This window comes from Aquarana catesbeiana, linkage group LG01, assembly GCF_042186555.1.
Source record: "Aquarana catesbeiana isolate 2022-GZ linkage group LG01, ASM4218655v1, whole genome shotgun sequence".
In the NCBI taxonomy this organism is placed as follows: domain Eukaryota; kingdom Metazoa; phylum Chordata; class Amphibia; order Anura; family Ranidae; genus Aquarana; species Aquarana catesbeiana.
The window spans coordinates 369,787,625-369,807,497 of NC_133324.1; the positions used below are offsets into that span (position 1 = coordinate 369,787,625).

Here is a 19,873-nt window from a genome sequence, read left to right on the forward strand (position 1 = left end):
ATGGATTTCTCCAAGCCGTGAAACATGCCTGCGAGTTCTTTTTTTAGGCCACTCATAAGTACAGACATTTCAGAGCCCGCAGGGGATCCAGGATCATCCATGAGGTCCGAGCAGTAAGAGGATGCCGGAGAGCTCTCTCTCGCCGATGCAGCGCGGGATGATGGAGATGCGCTTGTTCTCGCAGTTCTGGCTTGATTACCACGTGCGTTGGCTAAGTATTGTTGAATAGAGCCAGTGGAGGTTGGATTGAGTAGTGATCTCTTAGTGGGGCGTTTTGTTGGGGCAGACCGGCGTTTAGATGTTTTTGCGGGCATAATTGGAACTGTATGGCCGATAGCTGTGGGGAGCACCCCCCTCACATTTGAACAAAGTCATACATTCAGTAAGGCACCATCAGCGTATAGGGGAATTCCCATTAGAAGCGCAATGGTGGTCTCTGGTCTCCAGATACTGGTCAGAGCCGTGGATCCTCCCTGCGGCGGCAACCAGTCGATTATTATTTAGGGCTCAAGGAGGGCAAGCAAATTCTCTGGATAAAAGTCCCAGTAGGCGCTATGTAGTGTGGCAGTAAAGGGGTTTCAGTGAGGTTCGGTGAGGCTTGGAGTCTGAAGGGGTGTATATGGAGCACCAAGATGGCCGCCGGCCTCCAGAGGTAGGCCGGAGCCGGGGACTTTCCTAGCGGTTCCGCCCGATCGGGTGGGCGCCGCTTCTGGGAGAGGAATCTAGTGTCCAACTTAGGTATTGAAAAGGTGGATGCTGTTACTCACTGTGTCCCAATTAGTAGAAAGGATCGGTCTGCCTCTGGTGGATGCCTGGAGCCTGAGTGCTGCAAGGTGGATGCTCCGATCGAGCCACAGGCCGCAAGATGGCGACCGGCCCCAGGGAAGAGGAGCTGCGGACTTGTAAATATATCCCCGCAGCTGGTCCCCGGCAATCTTCGGTGCGGTGGGAGGCCACTGACCCAGTGTAGATGCCCGCCGAGCGCACGGGTCACAGGGATGCCAGGCCGGAGGCTCCGTACAGGCAGAAGGCCCCAAGATGGCGACCGGGACCCCGGCGCGGCGCGATCCGTAGGCCCGGGTCAAGGTGCTCGGCCGGAGCCAGAAGAGACCGGTCCCGGGGTGTAGCAGGGGGGATCCGGAGGGCTTTACAGAGGTGATGGAGCCTCAGGAGGAGGTTTAGTGTCCGGATGGTAGCGGATTCCGGGCGCCGTTGAGGAGCTCAGCTAACTCGCGTCCTCCTCGGTGCTCGTCCAGACACGCCCCCCCTGTTGGGGCTGATTCTATACTATACATGGACATACTTTTCAGTAAGCCAACATTTCTATATTAAAAATATTTTTTTTGTCTTGTGTAATTTTCTGATACTGAATTATGGGTTTTCACTAGCTGTAAGCCATAATCATCAAAAGAAAGAAATGCTTGGAATACATCACTATGTGTAACACATCTATAATATGAATCACTTTTTGAATTACTGAAATAAACCAACTTTGATATTCTAATTGTATGAGATGCACCTATACTTACCGGCCACCTTACTAATACCAGGTTCTTCATGGTAGAACCAACAAGGTGTTGAAAATATTCCTCAGATTTTGGTCCATATTGACATGATGGCATCCAACAGTTGCAGCAGATTTGTGAGCTGCACATCCATGATGCAAATCTCCTGTTCCACCACATCCCAAAGGTGCTCTATTGGATAGAGATCTGGTGATTGTGGAGGCCATTGGAGTACAGTGAACTCATTATATAAAAAGGAGATGATTTGAGCTTTGTGACATGGTGCATAATCCTGCTTGAAGTAGCCATCAGAAGGTGGCTACACTATAGTCATAAAGGGATGGACATGGTCAGCAACAATGCTCAGGTAGGCAGTGGCATTTAAACTATGCTCCACTGGTACTAAGGGGGTCCAAAGCGTGCCAAGCAAATATTCCTCACATCATAACCCTGAACTATTGATACAAGGCAGGATCCATGCAAAAAAAAAAAAATATATATGTAGAGGGTTCTTTACTGTAAGAGCGGCAAGGATGTGGAATTCCCTTCCACAGGCGGTGGTCTCAGCGGGGAGCATTGATAGCTTCAAGAAACTATTAGATAATCACCTGAATGACTGCAATATACAGGGATATGTAATGTAATACTGACTAATCACACCAGGTTGGACTTGATGGACTTGTGTCTTTTTTCAACCTCACCTACTATGTAACACACACGAAAATTGTGGTATGATGCTCAGAGAATAGTTATAGCATATTTGAAATTTTAAGCTAGATCAATTAACCTCTGCAAATGCCATTTGTATTTAGGAGTCTGAAGTTCAAGGCAGACAAGGTGGTCAGATAAAAAAAAATAAAAAAAATTGCCAAACACATGGGCAACTTCTAGACTATAGAGGGGACAGATGCAAGTTGGCAAAAAAAAAAAAAAAAAAAAAAAAAAGTGTGTATATGTATATATACACACACCCATCCTGGAACTTGGGCAGTGGATGATTTAATGTTTGCAGTTTCCTTTCCCCAACTCAGTAAAATTCCATCCCTTGGCCAAGCACAATTATCTTTTAAAACAGATAGACAGATTTTGGGGGGGGGAATCAGGCACCTGGGTGGATCCAGACAAAACAAGCAAGCTACATGCTTGTGAAATGCATCAACTGTAATCCCTGTATTTGTCTGGCAAACTGATTACATTCAAGCAAGTTTTGGATTTCCAGTGTGCAGCTGTTTTCATTGTGGATGGTGGTGAGCCAAGGTCTGCACCTAGTACCCATTTCTACACCTGAAGTTGGCCTAGAAGCGGTGTGTTTCTCCCTGTAACAAGAGTGGCTGCTCTGTATGGGCACTGCTGAATCTAATCATTACTGCCACAATGTTTTTCAAGCTTTAAACCACCAAAACAGCTCATATTTCCTAAAGGCCAAGTTTACCTTTTGGGTCACTGATCCAAGGCAAGGGAGGAAACACACACCTTAGGTACTGTAGTCAAAGTCCTATCTAGGCAACCTACATTAGCAGCATATTGAGGTGTCTATTACACAGCCCATCAAGCCACACAACTGACAATATTGAGTAAAACAGGTTTTTATTTTAAACCATGAGATTTAAAAAAACAGACATTAAAACAGCAAAATTAAACAGTTCAGCTTAGATGTGAGGTCACCCAGAGTAGTCCTGATTTTGTAGAATTTAGTTTTAAAGCAACATCTTTATTGGCTCCCATAAAGTTAAACTAATGGATAGTTGGCATGGGTAGCAATTCCACAATGATTGTCCTTGTCTCTTGCAATGTAGATGTATCCTTTGTTTCCCCACGACACATCCCAGCTAAAAAGACAAAAATTGTATTGCAAAATGAGAATTGCATCTTAACTGCAGGCTTGAAGCCACCGGCAAGCATACCAGTTAAATCTGGAGTTTAGTATACGATGGTTCCAGATTAGCAACAATTACTGAAGCCATATAAAAGTCATCTAGAAGACCATTAAGCAGTGCATTTTAAACAAAGACATATGCCATTTCAGTCCTTGGATGAGGTGCCTGCATTAGGTTTTAGCCCCTCCATATTGTCACCTGGTAAACCTGACCACCACATTTATTCCTCCAGTGCAAGGAGCCATTAAAAACACTGAACACGCGTTTGCCTGAACTCCATTTGCACAGGCGCTAATGGAATTACAACACCCCCCCCCCCCCAGGTGTTAAACTATAAAAGCTTAATAGGAGTACCAATGACACCATAACACTGGTATCCAGCCATTTTCTGTACTTGCCAAAAGTGGTCAGAAAGCAAATGCAGCCACCCAAGGACTGTTAAGCTGCATTATAGTTTGTTAGAAAGTTGTATGCAGTCGTTCCATCAGGCTACTTGTATTGCCCAGGTGAGTCCTTGCCAAAATTCTCTCAGCAGCTGTGAGTCAATATACCATGGGTCTGAAGTTAGCAGTTCTAACCTTGCCTTTGAAAATAATCCATCAGGAGAGACAGTTTCCAGTGCCAGCTTTTGCCCAAGGAGCCATTTAGGAAGGTTTCAGCAAAAAGCTGTGAGCCCTCATTTCCCCAAACTGCATTTTACAGTGTTAGTTTTGAAAACATACCTGTTTTTAACAATCCAGTATTTCTTTCCATCTACATCCTCTCCTTCAAATCCATAGCCAACAACCAGAACACCATGGTCTAGATCTTCACTGCTGCATTTAGGTTCATAGTAAATACCTGTAAGTAGTTTTACATTAGTACATAAGAAGCCATAAAAAGTTAGTCAGGTTTAGTAGAGCAATACATACCTTCTTTATAGAACTGGAATGAGTGATGCCTGGCATCAATACCTACAGAGATTGGACCAACTGATGCCACAGCTTTCTTTAGAGCCTTCTCATCCCCAGAGGCAATTTTCATAAAGCCTGTGTCAGTGGCAGCCTTGTTGGCTGGATCATATTTGCAGTCTTGATCCTATAAAAACAAAGAAGATTATGTATCCCAATGTCTTATGACTTCAGGCTACATTAAAAATGCAACAGGAAGTTATCCATCTTTAGAGATCTGTCAGACAGCAGCACTGTAGGAGCAACTGTAGTCAGGTAGTGTTGTGAGAGATTACATAGTTGCCCACCCCATTATAAAACAAGCCATGAAGATTATGTAGCCCAACATCAAGACTGCATACATTAAAAGTTAATAGGGGAAGCCAACACATCCCCATAATTTGTTACTGACCCTAGGCAGAAAATTAAGGCCATCAGATCAAGACGGCCATAAACCTTACCCTTAAGACCCCTTTCACACGGAGCACCTGTGCAGTTAGTGCTGCTTGTTTTTGCAGCTCTTCGGCTGCTAGCGGGGCGGTTTTTAACCTTAAAGTAAAAAAAGTTCTGTTTTGCAGCACTTAGGAAGCGCTGCCCATTCATTGCAATGGGCAAGGTGTTTTGGGACCTCTATTTGCAGTGCTCCCAACCTGCCCTGAAGATGCTGCAGGACTTTTGTAACATCCCACAAATCACACTGCCCCAGTGTGAAAAGACACTGCAATAATGGGAGGGGTTTTCTGAGACCGTTTCTAGCACTGAAGAGTCTGAAAACCACCTCAATGTGAAAGGGGTCTTAGTCACAAGGCAGGCATGTTTTAAGTTAGCGGTCCGTCCTGCTAAAGTTTCCATTTTGGAAATATTCTGAATTCCCAGGAAAGATTAACTGTCAAGTACCTGAGCTACAGAGCAAGACCTATAGTGAGATGTCTCAGATTACAATGCCAGTCTCAAATTTGCAAGGTAAACATTAAAGTCCTGTAATAAAAGCCAAAACACTACCAGTAAGAATTTGAGTGGACTGCCCCCTCTGATCTCAAGGTAGATCACCTAATTAGTCTTCCTTTCAGTAAATCCAAAAAGTGAATGTACTCCCGATATCAAAGAAAAGTCCCTTACTTTAGCAATATATGGATACGACTCCTCAGAATCTATGCCATCGTTGTCAAGAACGTATTGATAAGCAAGTTCCATCAATCCTCCACCGCAGCCATGATTGCCTTCTGCTGTAGAACAGTCGACAAGATTTTGCTCACTCAGGGACACAAGCTTCCCAGTCTTCCTGAAATGTTGACCTTCCAAAGCACCCGTCGCACTAAAGGCCCAGCAAGAGCCACAATTCCCCTGAAAAGAAAGGATATGCAATTTGTAATGCAGTTACTAGGCATTTTATTTCAATTTCTGCAAAAAAAGCAGAAATGTAGTTTATACCTGATATTTTACTGGAGTTACATAGCCTTTTTCACGCCAGTCAACTTGTTTTGGAGCCTCAAAGTTATTTGGTGGCAGGAATGTTGCTCCTCGTGTCATGTTCTGGTTAAATTTGTATCCATTCATTAGCTGTTTAAATTCTTCTGTAGTCTAGAACCAAAATGGGGTGTGTGAATTATTTCTATAAAAAAAAAACTCAATTCTACAGTACTAAGGAAGCCATGTTTCTAACTACAAAACAGTGAAGATGTTAAAAGACTCTGTAGGAACCACACTATATGCAGAGACTGCCATTACATGCTGTCAATAGTGATTGTTCTGGAACACTTTACTAAATATGCATCTGTGATAAGCAGATACCCCAGTGGAAAACCATGTATAACATCTACCTCCACAATGGACATTCACAGTATAAAAACCACTGCGCACCACCATCATTAAAAGGACCATCCGTAGATGCTAGTTGATTTTGCATATACTGATGTTAGATAATTGCTGGTGCCACATGAATGCCTATAAACCACTATATGCTCCCTGCAGTTTTATAACTGTTTGACTTACTGGATCTTTGTAAGAGACTAGGCCTTTAACACTATGGGGTTGATTTACAAAAGCCGTGCACCATCAGAGGGGCAACGCACATATTTACGAAATGGTGTGCCGGGAACAGCGTGCAAATGCACAGAATCAAATGACCAAGAATAAAGCTGTACATGCACAGCTATGCTAGACTGAACAGGCAAGCAAGATCATTTTCTTGGATATATAGCATGTCTTTTCTGCAATAAAGAACTGTGCTTGCATTTTAAATGAAAACTTTGATACACCAGCTACTCTTACAGTATAAATCCATTGTTGCTCAAAGGTTTCATGTACACTTACCATGTCCCCAAAATGGTTCATGCCAAGGGTGTAAGTGTGTTTTCCTGCAGCAGCTTCCATATTGTGCTTCATGATTTTCCTGAAATTATCCTCAAACACCAACCTTCTCCATGTACCATCATCCTAGAGAGGAAAAATAGGTTTAGCCATTTTTATAGATTCAACCAAGCTTTTACTATATATGGACCTACCTGGTGTTAACTCCAGAACCCAACACTGATGTTAAAGTGGTTCTAATGGCAGGCTTTTTACCTTCATGCAGCAAGATAAAACTTGTGCGCAGCATACACACTACCCCTCCCCAATACTTACCTGAGCCCAATCTTCCTCCAGCAAGAGACACAAGAGCCTTAGCTGTCTGGGGGATGCTCCCTCATTGGCTGAGACAGCACTGATGTCAAAGTCAGTGAGCCAATAAGGGATGGGGCAGAGCCTCCATGTCTGAATAGATAGAGCAATGGCTCATGAGCAAGCCTGCTTGTGTCCTCATAGCAAGCTTCTTGTTATGGGGCAGAGCTCCAGCAAGGGACCCAAGAGGATCTGGGCTGTTCTGTGCAAAAATCACTGCACAGAGTAGGCAAGTAGAACATGTTACTTAAGAAACTCAAGAGCACATGAGCAGGCTCACTCCTGAGCCTGTGCTCTGTCCATTTAGACATTGGCTCACTGACAGCAGCACTGTCTCAGCCAGCTGAGACTCAAGTATTGGGTTACCGATTGTTACTATGCTTAGCAGCACCAGTTTCAGTAAGTCGCCCCCAATTTTAACCACTGGTCACTTAAACCCCCTTCCTAACCAGACCAATTTTCAGCTTTCGGTGCTCACACTTTGAATGACAATTACTCAGTCATACAATACTGTACCCATATGAAATTTGTCCTTTTTCCCCCCCACACAAATAGAGCTTTCTTTTGGTGGTATTTAATCACCGTTGGGTTTTTTTATGCTATAAAAAAAAAAGAATTTTTCTTTGTGTGTTATAAAATTTAGCAAATTAGTAATTTTTCTTCGTAAATTTTGGCCAAAATTTATACTGCTACATATCTTTGGTAAAAATAAGTACAACTTGGTGTATATTTGGTCTTTGCGAATGTTAGAGAGTCCAAATGCTATGGTGCCAATATCTGAAAATTGATCACAACTGAAGTACTGACGGCCTATCTAATTTCTTGAGACCCTAACATGCCAGAAAAGTACAAATACCTCCCAAATGACCCCTATTTGGAAAGAAGACATTCCAAGTTATTTAGAAAGATGCATGGTGAGTTTTTTTGAAATTGTCATCTTTTCCCACAATTCTTTGCAAAATCAAGACTTTTTTTCACAAAATTGTCATATTAGAAGGTTATTTCTCACACACAGCATATGCATACAACAAATTACACCCCAAAACACATTCTGCTATTACTCCCAAGTATGGTGATACCACGTGTGAGACTTACACAGCGTGGCCACATACAGAGGCCCAACATGCACGGAGCACCTCCAGGTGTTCTGGAGCACCCAGGCCAATTCTTATATTTCTCTCCTACATGTAAAAATAATAATTTGCTAGAAAAATACATAGAACCCCCAAAACATTATATATATTTTTTTAGCAAAGACCCTAGAGAATACAATGGCGGTTGTTGCAACTTTTTATCTCGCACGGTATTTGCGCAGCAATTTTTCGAACGCTTTTTTTGGGAAAAAAAAACAAAAACAGTAAAGTTGGCCCAATGTTTTTGCATAATGTGAAAGATGAAGTTACGCCGAGTAAATAGATACCTAACATGTCACCCTTCAAAATTGCATACTCTCGTGGAATGGTGCCAAATGTCGCTACTTAAAAATCTCCATAGGTGACGCTTTAAAATTTTTTACTGGTTACATGTTTTGAGTTACAGAGGAGGTCTAGGGCCAAAATTATTGCTCTCGCTCCAACGTTCGCAGTGATAGCTCACATGTGTGGTTTGAACACCGTTTTCATATGTGGGCGGGACTTGCGTATGTGTTCGCTTCTGCATGCGAGGACACGAGAGCTTTAAAAAATTTTTTTTTTTTATTGTTTATTTTACTTTATTTTAGTTTGACACTTCCCCCCCAAAAAAATTTTTGATCACTTTTATTTCTATTACAAGGAATGTAAACATCCTTGTAATAGGAATATGGCATGACAGGTCCTCTTTACAGTGAGATATGGGGTCAATAAGACCCCACATCTCACCTCTAGGCTGGGAAGCCTGAAATAAAATTAAATCTTGGCTTCGATCGTAGCGGTGAGTTGGTAGAAGCACCGGAGGGTGGCAGGAAGGGGGGCATCCCCTCTCGCCTCCCATAAGAACGATCAAGCAGTGGAACAGCCGCTATGATCATTCTTATGGTGTAGGAAATCGCCGGCTGAAAAAGCTGATATCTGAATGATGCCTGTAGCTGCAGGCATCATTCAGATATCCCCGTTCAAATCAAGGACGTCATATGACTGGGCAGGAACTGGTTAAAAATTGAAGAGTATTGCGGAGTAGTGCTGGGTATAATGCAGAGCATTGCAGGGATGGCGGAGCATGGATGGATGGATGTGACTAATTGTCACTGAGCACCGCTGTGGGCACTACACATGCAGCCCACAGTGGTGCTGCCATCCGATCCCTCCCCCTCTCACTGTACCGATCAGTACAGAGGGGAGGGAGGAAACGGCGTCATGACATGACGCTGGTCTGTTGACATGTGATCGCTCCGTCATTTGACGGAGTGATCACATGGTAAACGGCCACGATCAGCGGCCGTTTACCGTGATCCGCCGGGTCCAGAGGAGTTCATGGAAGTTATCGGGTGCGCGCCCCAGGGGGCGCTTGAGAGCAGTATTCTGGGAGGACGTCCCACGGACATCCACCCAGAACTAGCCGACCGCGCTGCAGCCATCTTTTGGCTATGGCCCAGTCGGCAAGTGGTTAAGCTCAACAAAAAAAAAAAAAAAAAAAAAACTTCCCTTCTAGCAGATTCCAGTCCAGGTGTTAGGGCATCTTACAGAAATAGTTTATAATGGTAGTAATCTAAAGCAAGTCTATAGAAGGTAGCAGTTGATTACAAGAGAAGTACATTTATTAAACTTACCTTTTGATATTTTTTATTAAAGAGCGAAGTAAACAAGTTCCATGTTTCATCCAAAGCTGGATCGTGAACAGGAAGAGCAAATACCGATGCCAAGCATAGGGAAGCAACTACAAGTAACATCATGATTTCTAACCTGCAGATACAAAATACAACTATTAGGCACAGGTAATAGAGATTACAAACACAAAGTCAATAGTTCTGACTAGTAAAGAGGGGAATTGGTGCTTGTGTAGAAGATCAAAGAATGAGTAAAAGTGAGTTTACTACTTGCTCAGAGGCACAAAACACCCAAGCGCCAAGTTACGCAAAGTTTAGGCCGATCACAGTTCAAACTGTAATGAGCAGGCTGAATGTACCCAGTTGAGCGATCAACTTTGCTACAACCAGCCTGCCAGATTCTTGCAATTATCACTAATGGCTGCTAGCGATAGTCACCATCTACTCCCACCCACTTGTCAGGAGAAGACAAATGATGATTTCCCCCCCCCCCCCCCCCCCCTTATTAGCACTGTGTTGATGGGGGATTCATGGTTGCAGGAAAGAGTCAGTGTAGGGCTTGCCTTATACCTTTTATTTATCTATTTATTTTACAATATTAATTCTGAGAAAACTTGGGTTTAATTGGTTTATGGGGCACCAGCAGGAATACACGCCCCCACCTCCAAAGAATGGAAAACCCAGCAGCTGGGTCAACACACAACCTGCCCACCCAATAAATAAGAGGCAATTCAATCTCCAGTGTAAAACCTTCAGTAGCCAGCTGTAGATGGATTAGAATTCTCAATTCATCCATGTATAGGCAGGAGGTTTACAGAAGTGGGTCCACCCTGTTGGACTTTCCCCACACAATTCAGCACTACTGGCAATGTATTTTCTATGGTAAAAGCAGCTTTCCAGCCTGGTCAAAATCTTGAATGGGGGGGGCCCCTCAAAAAAAAAAAAAAAAAAAAAAGTTTAGATGCATACAAGCAAGGTCCTGCTGAGGAAATGGCCCTGAAGTACTTGCAAGAAGTCTGCAGCAGTGTTCTACTTCAAACATACATAGCTGTGTCTACATATGGAAGTGCTTACTAAGTGTAGGCTCCCCAATGACTATAGTGCTGCATTTAGATACAAACAAAACTGTTGAATGCATATAAACAAGATTTGTGTGAATGAGCCCCAATTACAGATCTGGATGTATTACTACTCTGCACACCTCATTACCAGAATGAATTGTGTACATGAGGAATGGAGTCATCCCAGCCCATCAAGATGGCTGACACACACCCCCCCGAGCACTAGATGAATAGGATGGTGCTGGTGGGGGGAGTTTTGCTCCACTTTAAGCCCCTCCCGGCTATCACATTACAAACAGTCATCACATGTGACCACAACAAAGCAAACGTTTAAATAGTCACCAAAACAGGACTAAAGCCTCATGCACACGAGACTGTTAAACACGCGTTCAGAGGCAGTTGGACACTTTTCTCAACTGCCCCTGAACTCAATGTTATCCTATGTGTCCATGTACAGTCTCATTTTTTGCCATTTAGGCAGTTGTGTTTAACCTCGTTTTTCCAGAAGCAAAAAAACGGGTTCAGACGCAAGCGTTTTCCACATTTGACGTCAAACACCGGTACCGCGTTTATAAGTGTTAAAAAGGAACCCTATTTTTTGCACGAGAAAACAGAAATATGATGGTAAACTGCAGCAGAGAATGATATTTTCCAACCTAACTTTGGGGCCCCATATCTCAAGGCCACTTGGTGCTAGGAATCCCAAATTTGGATATGTTGTAGTGCTAGCTACACTTTGTTTGCACGCCAAATGTGGCATTCCTAGCTTCAAGTGGCCCCAAGATAAGGGGTGCTTCTAGACACAAACATGGTAAAACATAGCAAAACAGGCATTTCTAAACACTGGTTTCAGCTTTTAAAAACATGTGTTCAGCAGAGTTTGCACCGGCGTCTCATCTACATTAAGACTAAAGATGAAATCTTAGCTAGGACCTCTATGTGGAAACTCAGGGGAGGGTCTAAATCAGTTCTTTTGTAGGAATTTCTAGTGTTGGGGTTTAACCAGCAGGAATAAGGATTTACATACATCCAATCCTCAGGGAAGGGTCATACATTCCTGTATGGGGATACATACACCTTGTGTGTGAAGGTCTGGTCAGCCCAGCTGCATTCTACTATAAACAAGCTTTAAACACCCCACACAATTGAGTTCTTACAGCTGAATAGACTAAAACTGGAGCCGCTGTGCAAAGTAACCAATCAGCTTTGTTTATAAAGCTCAACTAAAACCACCCTGAAGCTAGAAGCTGATTGGACGCCATGTACTCCAGCGTTAGAGTAAAGCCTGAACGGCTATGGCCATTCCCCCACTACATAGAAGTGCCTGGATTACCAAGAAGCCGTCCTCACTCCCTCATATCATTAGAGAGGCCTCCATGGCCCACTAACAATAAACAAAGCACATTCCATACGCCCACCTTCTCCGCCATTGTTTCTACATACCTCACAATACGATCACCAGCTGGAAACTGCAGGCATTATCAAGCGCCGGCGCGTTTTTAAAGGGAACTGGTGGCCCTGCCTCCTAAAACGTAGACGCTCTTCCATTGGCCGCTCCCTGGGAACGGGGCGGGTTTTACCCTGGGGTGGGCGGGGGAGCTCACGTGACTGCCTAGCTCGTGACTCTTTGTTGCGTTTAGGAGCGGAGTGGGCGGCGCTTCAGGGTGTGGTGATGTAGTAATAATAGGTAAAAGGTCACATGGTGTCCTGTTGCTGGGGGGTGTTGGGGAAGAAGTATGGACAAAGCAGTGTGAAAAGCAGGGAGGTGACATTGGTCAATACATTGGTCAATAGAAGTCTAAGTTGTTTTTTTTTCTTAGTTTTAATGAAAAGTTCATTTTAAATTGCTGTTTATCAAACTATTAGGGCCCAATCACATCTGTACATAGTAAAACCCATATTGTGATTTTAATGTGTTGCATTGAATTTTAAGACAACCCTTATGCCTGGCACACACAATCAGATTATCGGACAAATGATCATCTGTTTTTTTGGGGGTTTTTTTTGCACGCTAATCTCATATCGAAAATGAAGCGTTTACTAAAGTGATGAAAATTCTCATACGATAGAATAAAAATGTGGAAGTGATGTAATGTGTTGTAAGGTATTTGTATTGTATTTTCCAACAACAGCTGTACTAAATGAAAATCATACAATCTGGTATCTTACGAAAAAAAATTTTTGCTTGTCCCATCAGAAAATTTTGTATAAATTGTTGTGATCAGCTCTCAAAAGCTGCACGCTAACGATCAGATTATCATACGATCGCTTCAAAAGTGGTATTTTTCGTGAGATTTTCTGATCATGTGCATGGGCCATTACTGCATTTTTCATGTGATTTCCTCCAACAGTCACCAGGGAAAAAAAAAAGTGAACATGTGACTCGAAGGACACGCTAATAAAAACGCATGATGCGTTTTCAGTGTGTTACCCTTGTGTATAATGGGAGATGCTTATTTGGCGTGTTTTCCCTTAACACACTGAAGGTGCAACAAGCAGGACTCCTTAGTAAAAATGCAGCGCACGGCTGTGAACAGTTTCATAGCTTTTAGGCTGCACTGACACCTGAGCGTCGTATTTATATACGGGGGTGTTTTTTCAGGCATTTGTATGGGCATTTTTGAGCATTTTAAAAACACTATACAAATGTGCTTTTGAGCTTTGGCGTTTTTCATTAGCCAATAGAGAAAAATATCATCATCTGTTTCATCATTTGTTGCTATGTTTTTTCAGCTTCTCATCCATTTTTTTTTTTAGTATTTATTTATACAATTTTTTTAAAGGAGTTTATTTATTTTATTTATTATTTATATATTTAGTTGGGTTAGGGGTTGATATTATGGGTTGGGGTTAGGGTCATTGTACTTATTTGTTTAAATTGTTGTTTATTTTTTAATTATGTATTATTTTAATTATTTATCCACATGCCAAGCGGGCCATAGCTGAAAGACGGCTATAGCACGGTCGGCTTATTTTGGGTGGGTATCCATGGACGTCCTCACAGAAGGGCGCGTACCCGGGAATATCCGTCACGGAACGCGGTAAACGGCCGCTGTTAGCGGCCGTTTACCACGTGATCGCTCCGTCAAATGACGAAGCATCACTTGTAAACAAGTGACCGATCGGTACAGTGTGAGAGGAGCGAGGGAGAGATCGTTTGCAGAGCTGTGGGCACTACAGATCCAGCCCACAGTGCTGCTCAGTGCCCATATGCTAGTACTGCCATACTATGCAATACTCTGCCAATACTCTGCAATACTGTGCCAATACTCGCCAATACTCTGCAATAAATTTTAACAGAAACAAAGAATTTTTTTTTTTTTCATACCGAATTTTCAGTCTTTTTTGATTTATAACGCAAAAAATAAAAAATCCAGCGGGGCATAAATACCACCAAAAGAAAGCTCTATTTGTGTAAAAAAAAGGACAAACATTTCATATGGGTACAGTGTTGCATGACTGAGTAATTGTCATTTAAAGTGTGAGAGCACCGAAAGCTGAAAATTGGTCTATTTAGGAAGGGGGTTTAATGCCCAGTGGGTAAGTGGTTAAAATGATTTTTATTTATGTAATTTATTTATTTTTATTTAATTATTACAGTTGAGCAAAAAAAGTGCAACAAAATGCACTAAGTCACTCAAAATCAAGTGTTTTCATGCATTTCTATGGAACAAAAAAAGCTGCAAAAATGCTCTAACTCTGATAAAAGCTGAAAAACGTGGCTGTTTATGAGTATTTTGAGCCATAAGCTTAACTTGGAGTATAGTTTTGCTAAAAAACGCAAACGCTACTGCAAAAACGCTGAAAAACTCATTCTACAGCTTTCTACAGCTAACGCTACTGATGTTTTTTTTTAACGTCCTGTGTGCATGAAGCCTAAGCCCCGGTTCACACTGAGGCAGCGCGACTTGCAGCGCGACTGCCTCAGGCGACCTGGACACGACAGGGGCGGCGACTTGCAAAACGACTTCTATATAGAAGTCTATGCAAGTCTCCTCAAGTCGCCCCCCAAAGTAGTACAGGAACCTTTTTCTAAGTCGGAGCGACTTGCATCGCTCCGATTAGAACGGTTCTATTGTACAGAACGGGACGCTACTTGTCAGGCGGCTAGGTCGCCTGACAAGTCGTCCTAGTGTGAACCGACCCTTAGGCTCCATTCACATCTTGGCATTCTGAATCACCGGTGGAATCGCTGCGATTCCGCCCTCAATTCGGAATACAAGAACTTCTTTTGGGTGACAGGCATCCTGTGATTGTGTTTGCATGATTTTACCACGATTGTCACCAATGAATCACGGCAAAATCGTGCCATGATCGTGGGCCATTGGAAGTGACGGGGATCGCACGGGCGTCCCGTGATTTTCCGCTAATTCGGGTCACGGGCAAAATCGCGGCGATTCCGCCCTCGATTCGGAACGCCAAGATGTGAACGGAGCCTTAGAGAGAGGGAGACAATGTTCCTGGTGACAAGTTAGAAATGTGTTTGAGAAAAACGTTTCAAACGGCTTCTTCAAATTTTCTCCTCACTGCGGTAGAAAACGAAAGTCGATTTGACACCACTAATGATTAGAAAATTGAACTCTGCTAATGGGAAGTACACACGATAAGAAAATCGGACCAAAATTTCCGTGAGAGGAACGATCAGTTGATTACCTGTTGGTTAGTATAGTGTTTTTGAAAGCTGTTTACAACTTTTTGAACTAAAAATACGAAGGTGCAAGCTAGAAAATGTTTATTGTAAGTTAACACAATGGTGGTTATTTACGAGAAGGCAAGTACACTTGGAAGTGCAATCGCTGTAGATCTGAGGGGTAGATCTGAAATGAGGGGAAGCTCTGCTGATTTTTAGCATCCAATCATGTGCAAGCTAAAATTCTGTTTTTTATTTTCCTTGCATGTCCCCCTCAGATCTACAGCGACTGCTCTTCCAAGGTCACTTGTAGTGCAAAGTGGATTTGCCTTTAGTAAATAACTCCCAATGTCTAATTTTCGTTCAATGTGTACAGTACAATTCTGAGAATATTGCTGGCAAATATATACCACCTCCAATATAAAACATTTATCAACATCAAAAAAATTGAAGAGCACTTTACTGGTACCCGGGGATGACGCAACTATTCAAATTTCATTTTTTTTATTTACAACAAAAAAACAAGAGTAAAAAAACAGGGATTATGATCCCTAATGAAAGTTACATCTTCAGTCCTCCAGATGTTCAGGAACTACAATTCCCATCATGCCTAGTCATGTCTGTGAATATCAGAGTTTTACAACGCCTCATGGGACGTGTAGTTCCGCAACAGCTGGAGGGCCGTAGTTCGGAAATCCCTGTGAAATAGCGGAGCGGCTTGCACAGGAACGATGTGCGTCTTTGGCTCCGTTTCAGGGCCGAATTCAGGTTAGGCCCTGATTCGTGCCTGAAACAGAGAACAGGGACGCACCGGACCCCTGCTGCGAGCCGCATCTGTCGAAGGTGTGAACCCAGCCTTAGATTTACCAAAATGATGTAAAGTCAGGAGTTACCTAAACAACGTAGTTAGAATCCAGTCAGGTACACCCTTGTTTTTCATTATTGGTGGATCTACAAAAGATTGCACAATGAGATTGTAATTTGTTTACCTAATAACAGATGGACTGTCTGGATTAGGGTTGCCACCTCATCCCTGTAAACCCGAACACATATAAATTACAAAGGTTCTGGGGCTATTCTAATGCAGATAAGGCACCAAGTGGGTTTAATTACCACATTGATCAGCCACAAAACCTGTGTAATTAATGTGTTCGGTTTTAAAGGGATGAGGTGGCAACCCTAGTCTGGATTCAGGTAAAAAGTGTGAAAATGATCCCAATGATAGGTAAGTATTTTTTAGGTATGTTATTGCTACTTTTAGCTATCAGGGATCAAGGAGGATGGGGGGTACTCAGTCCAATGTAAACACTGCGAAATGTAAATATTGGCACAGAAGCTCCATGTAGGCTCAGACAGCCATTTCAGCAGTGTTCATAAGACGAAAGAAAGATCTGATAAGTATGACGCATACTGTGTGACAATTACCACATAACCAGTGCACTGACTTCCCGTTCTGCTTCATCAGCTGTTCAGAATGTACGTATCCTCTCCTTAAAATGTGCACACTAAGCGGTGCTGTTACCAATATGCAGATTTTATGTTTTTATCAGAAGTCAGCAGCTGAGCTCCCATCTCCTCCCCCTGGCCACTGACAGCTGTACTTTTATCTGTATTTAAAGCTGAACTTCGGTCAAAATAAAATGTGGGTGCGCCCCCTCAAATATACAATATACATTGCTTGTTTGATCTGGGGGACTCTAATAGAAAAGATTACTTAGCACATGGCCTAGGCTAAGAACACCTAAAAGTACAAATTATAAAAAAAAAAAAAAAAAATCTAATTTTTTGTAAGAGGGAGGTAAAATAAACAATGCTGCTATAAGGAGTTAAGTTCCGCTTTAAAGGATAAGTTCACCTTTTGTAACATGTTCAATGTTTCACCCGTATTCAGGATGTAACATGTTACAAATGTACTGCATCTGGACCCCTCCTAAACCCCCATTTTGGAAGTGGGCGGAGGACCTTCACCCCCTGCTCGCTGCCACAATCTGAAGAAAATGGGGTTTCACATCATTCACTCAGTGTTCTGTGCGTGAATGGGCCACAACTACCGACAGCCTTTGCGCCAGTCAGATAGTTCTTAATAAACTACCACGGTGCTATTGTAGGTCATTGATTCTTCCTGTTGATGTAAAACTGCCTGCCCATATGATGCACGGGGGGGGGGGGGGGGCGGTTGGGGTTGGGGGCAGGCAGCTCACACTGACAGTTTGCAGGAGTCCTGCATGGCATGATTTCCCCATTAACATTTACAATGGGAGGTTTCCCTGCCGGGGGGGGGGGGGGGGGGCTTGGGGGGGGGGGGGGGGGACAAAACAAAACAAAAAAAAACAGGCTGGTTGTACTAAAGTTGACTGAGGCCGGGTTCACACCTATGCGAATTAGATGCGGCTTACAACGCATCCAATTCGCAGGACATTTTAAACTAGGTTCATTTGAATGAGGCTGGTTCACATATGTGCGATGCATTCGCACTGCGCATTGCACAAAAAACATGTGCGTTTTCTGGGCATTGCAGTGCGAATTACAAGCCCAGTATCTTCTATGGGAACACATCTGCTTTGCAGATGCATTGCGTTCTGAACATGGATTTTCTACATCTCCTCAATACACCTCCCCCTCTCCCCCTCCCCTCCCTGCTCTCTGATCCTGAGCTAAAACGCAGTGATTCCTTTGAACAGGAGATTTTTATCTCCCCAGTGAAACCTGAGCTTCAATTCGCACCGCACATGTGTGAAACCGGGCTGATAGATCCAACCAGCCTGTTGGTTTTTTTGATATGATTACCTGTGCTGTTTAAATACAATGATTACTGCTGCTGGCTATAGTCAGCGGTAGTAATCGCATGGAAAAAAACAGACAAACACCATGGTTGTACTGAAGTCGATCGATAGATGAACTTCAGTACAACCAGCCTTCCCACAGATAGATTGAAATTAGCAATCCGTCTATGGCTGGCTTAATGCTGTATACAAACAATGGCATATGAAATCCACTGGGGGGTGTTAATGAAAAATTTCAAAACCACATTACCAGGACAAAAGCGTCACATTGATATTCAAATGTTAATGTTAAAGAAGCTTTGGCTGGCAACTGCTGACCACCTTCTAAAAAAGGCTAGTTGTCTGGTTGTCCTCATTATCCATTTACCCAGAGCTTTGCGTTTGTAGATTGGAGGATTTGACTTCACTTGCTGCATAATTGTTCTGCTTTAGACCCCTTTCACACTGAGGCACTTTTCAGGCATGCCCCTGCCCATTGTAATGACTGGGCAGAGCTTCCGAAGTGCCTGAAAAGGGCTTTGGAACCGCCACAACACCGGAGTTTTTAACCCCTTTTTTGGGGTTAAAAGCGCCCTGCTAGCAACCGAAAAGCAGGGGTTTACCGCAAACGCACGGGCGGCCCAAGTGTGAAAGGGCTCTCAGGCTGGGTTCACACTAGAACACTCAGAAGCTAACAGCAGGAGTCCGGTGCGTCTCCATTCACTGTTTCAGGTCAGATTTCAGTCTGAATTTTGAGGCTGAATTTGGACCTGAAATGGACCAAAAGACGCACAGGACTCCTGTGTACTTCACACCAGAGCCGCCGCGGAGATATGTGAATCGGCTCCATAGAGAGATAGATTCATGCATAGCATAGCATGAATGAATAGCATGAATTGCATAGCATGAATCTATCCATGGCCACCACGGCCTCCCTCTATTCGGGTTACCGGGCACCTTATTTACAGGCTCTAATAGGCTTCAAAATAGGGTGGGCTCAGGACGCTGAGGATGCATCCGGAGCCCACCCAGGTGTGTTGCAACAACGAATGAATATTTGCTGTTGCAACACTGATCCTCCTCCAATGGGGAAAGCGAGACTGATACCCGTCACCCGATTTGGCTGAAAGGACAGGCGATCCTATTGAACGCCTAGGAGGAGGGGAGGAGACGCACAGCGTAAGCGAGGAGGAGAAGAGCCGCCCAGTCCCCTCTGATGTCTGGATGCCTGGTTCCTGCTGCCGCTCCATGGATGCCCGATCCCCACCGCCTAGATGGCTAGATGGGGTAGGTGCCAATGAACCAACCGGCAGACAGCGGGGGGGGTTTGATTTGGTTTCAGTTACTGAGGGGGGTAGGGTTGCCACCTGTTCGGGATTCACCCGGACAGTTCGGGTTTGGAATCATGCGTCTGGGCTTCAGACCGCCTTAAACCCGGACACATTTTTTCAGACCAGACTTTGGCTCCCCAGCAGGGTTGCTGGTGGCAATTGTGTAAGCCAAGAGTGTGTATTACACTCTTTCACACTGCCCAAAGCCAGCACTAACAATTCTTACACACACACACGGGAGAGGAGAGAGAGTTCGATCTGCACCTCTTCCACCCGCCCCTACCCCTCTATGTCTGCCCACACTCCAATCCCTGGCGCTGTGCCTCAGAAAAGTTAAGTGGGAGTGCGAAATTGTTAGTCCAGTAGCCTCAGAT

The 19,873-nt window shown here is 43.6% G+C and overlaps 1 protein-coding gene across 1 annotated transcript; it reads right to left on the reverse strand.

Moving 5' to 3' along the window:
• Positions 1 to 3,075: 3,075 nt before the first annotated feature.
• LOC141146767 (procathepsin L-like) lies at positions 3,076 to 12,344 on the reverse strand. Its single transcript, XM_073633338.1, has 8 exons — positions 12,220 to 12,344; positions 9,719 to 9,851; positions 6,625 to 6,747; positions 5,743 to 5,892; positions 5,431 to 5,655; positions 4,294 to 4,459; positions 4,105 to 4,222; positions 3,076 to 3,334 (listed from the first exon to the last, which is right to left on the reverse strand). The coding sequence occupies exons 2-8, from the start codon at positions 9,839 to 9,841 to the stop codon at positions 3,235 to 3,237; spliced, it is 1,005 nt and encodes a 334-aa protein (XP_073489439.1). The 5' UTR covers positions 9,842 to 9,851; positions 12,220 to 12,344; the 3' UTR covers positions 3,076 to 3,234.
• Positions 12,345 to 19,873: the final 7,529 nt, after the last annotated feature.

Bases quoted from the DNA above. Each gene is read 5' to 3' on its own strand.
- LOC141146767 (XM_073633338.1), bottom strand. From the start codon at position 9,841: ATGATGTTACTTGTAGTTGCTTCCCTATGCTTGGCATCGGTATTTGCT. The intron at 6,748-9,718 runs GTAAGTTTAATA...TTTCCTCTCTAG, and splicing joins TTAATAAAAAATATCAAAAG to GATGATGGTACATGGAGAAG. The intron at 5,893-6,624 runs GTAAGTGTACAT...TTTTGGTTCTAG, and splicing joins TGAACCATTTTGGGGACATG to ACTACAGAAGAATTTAAACA.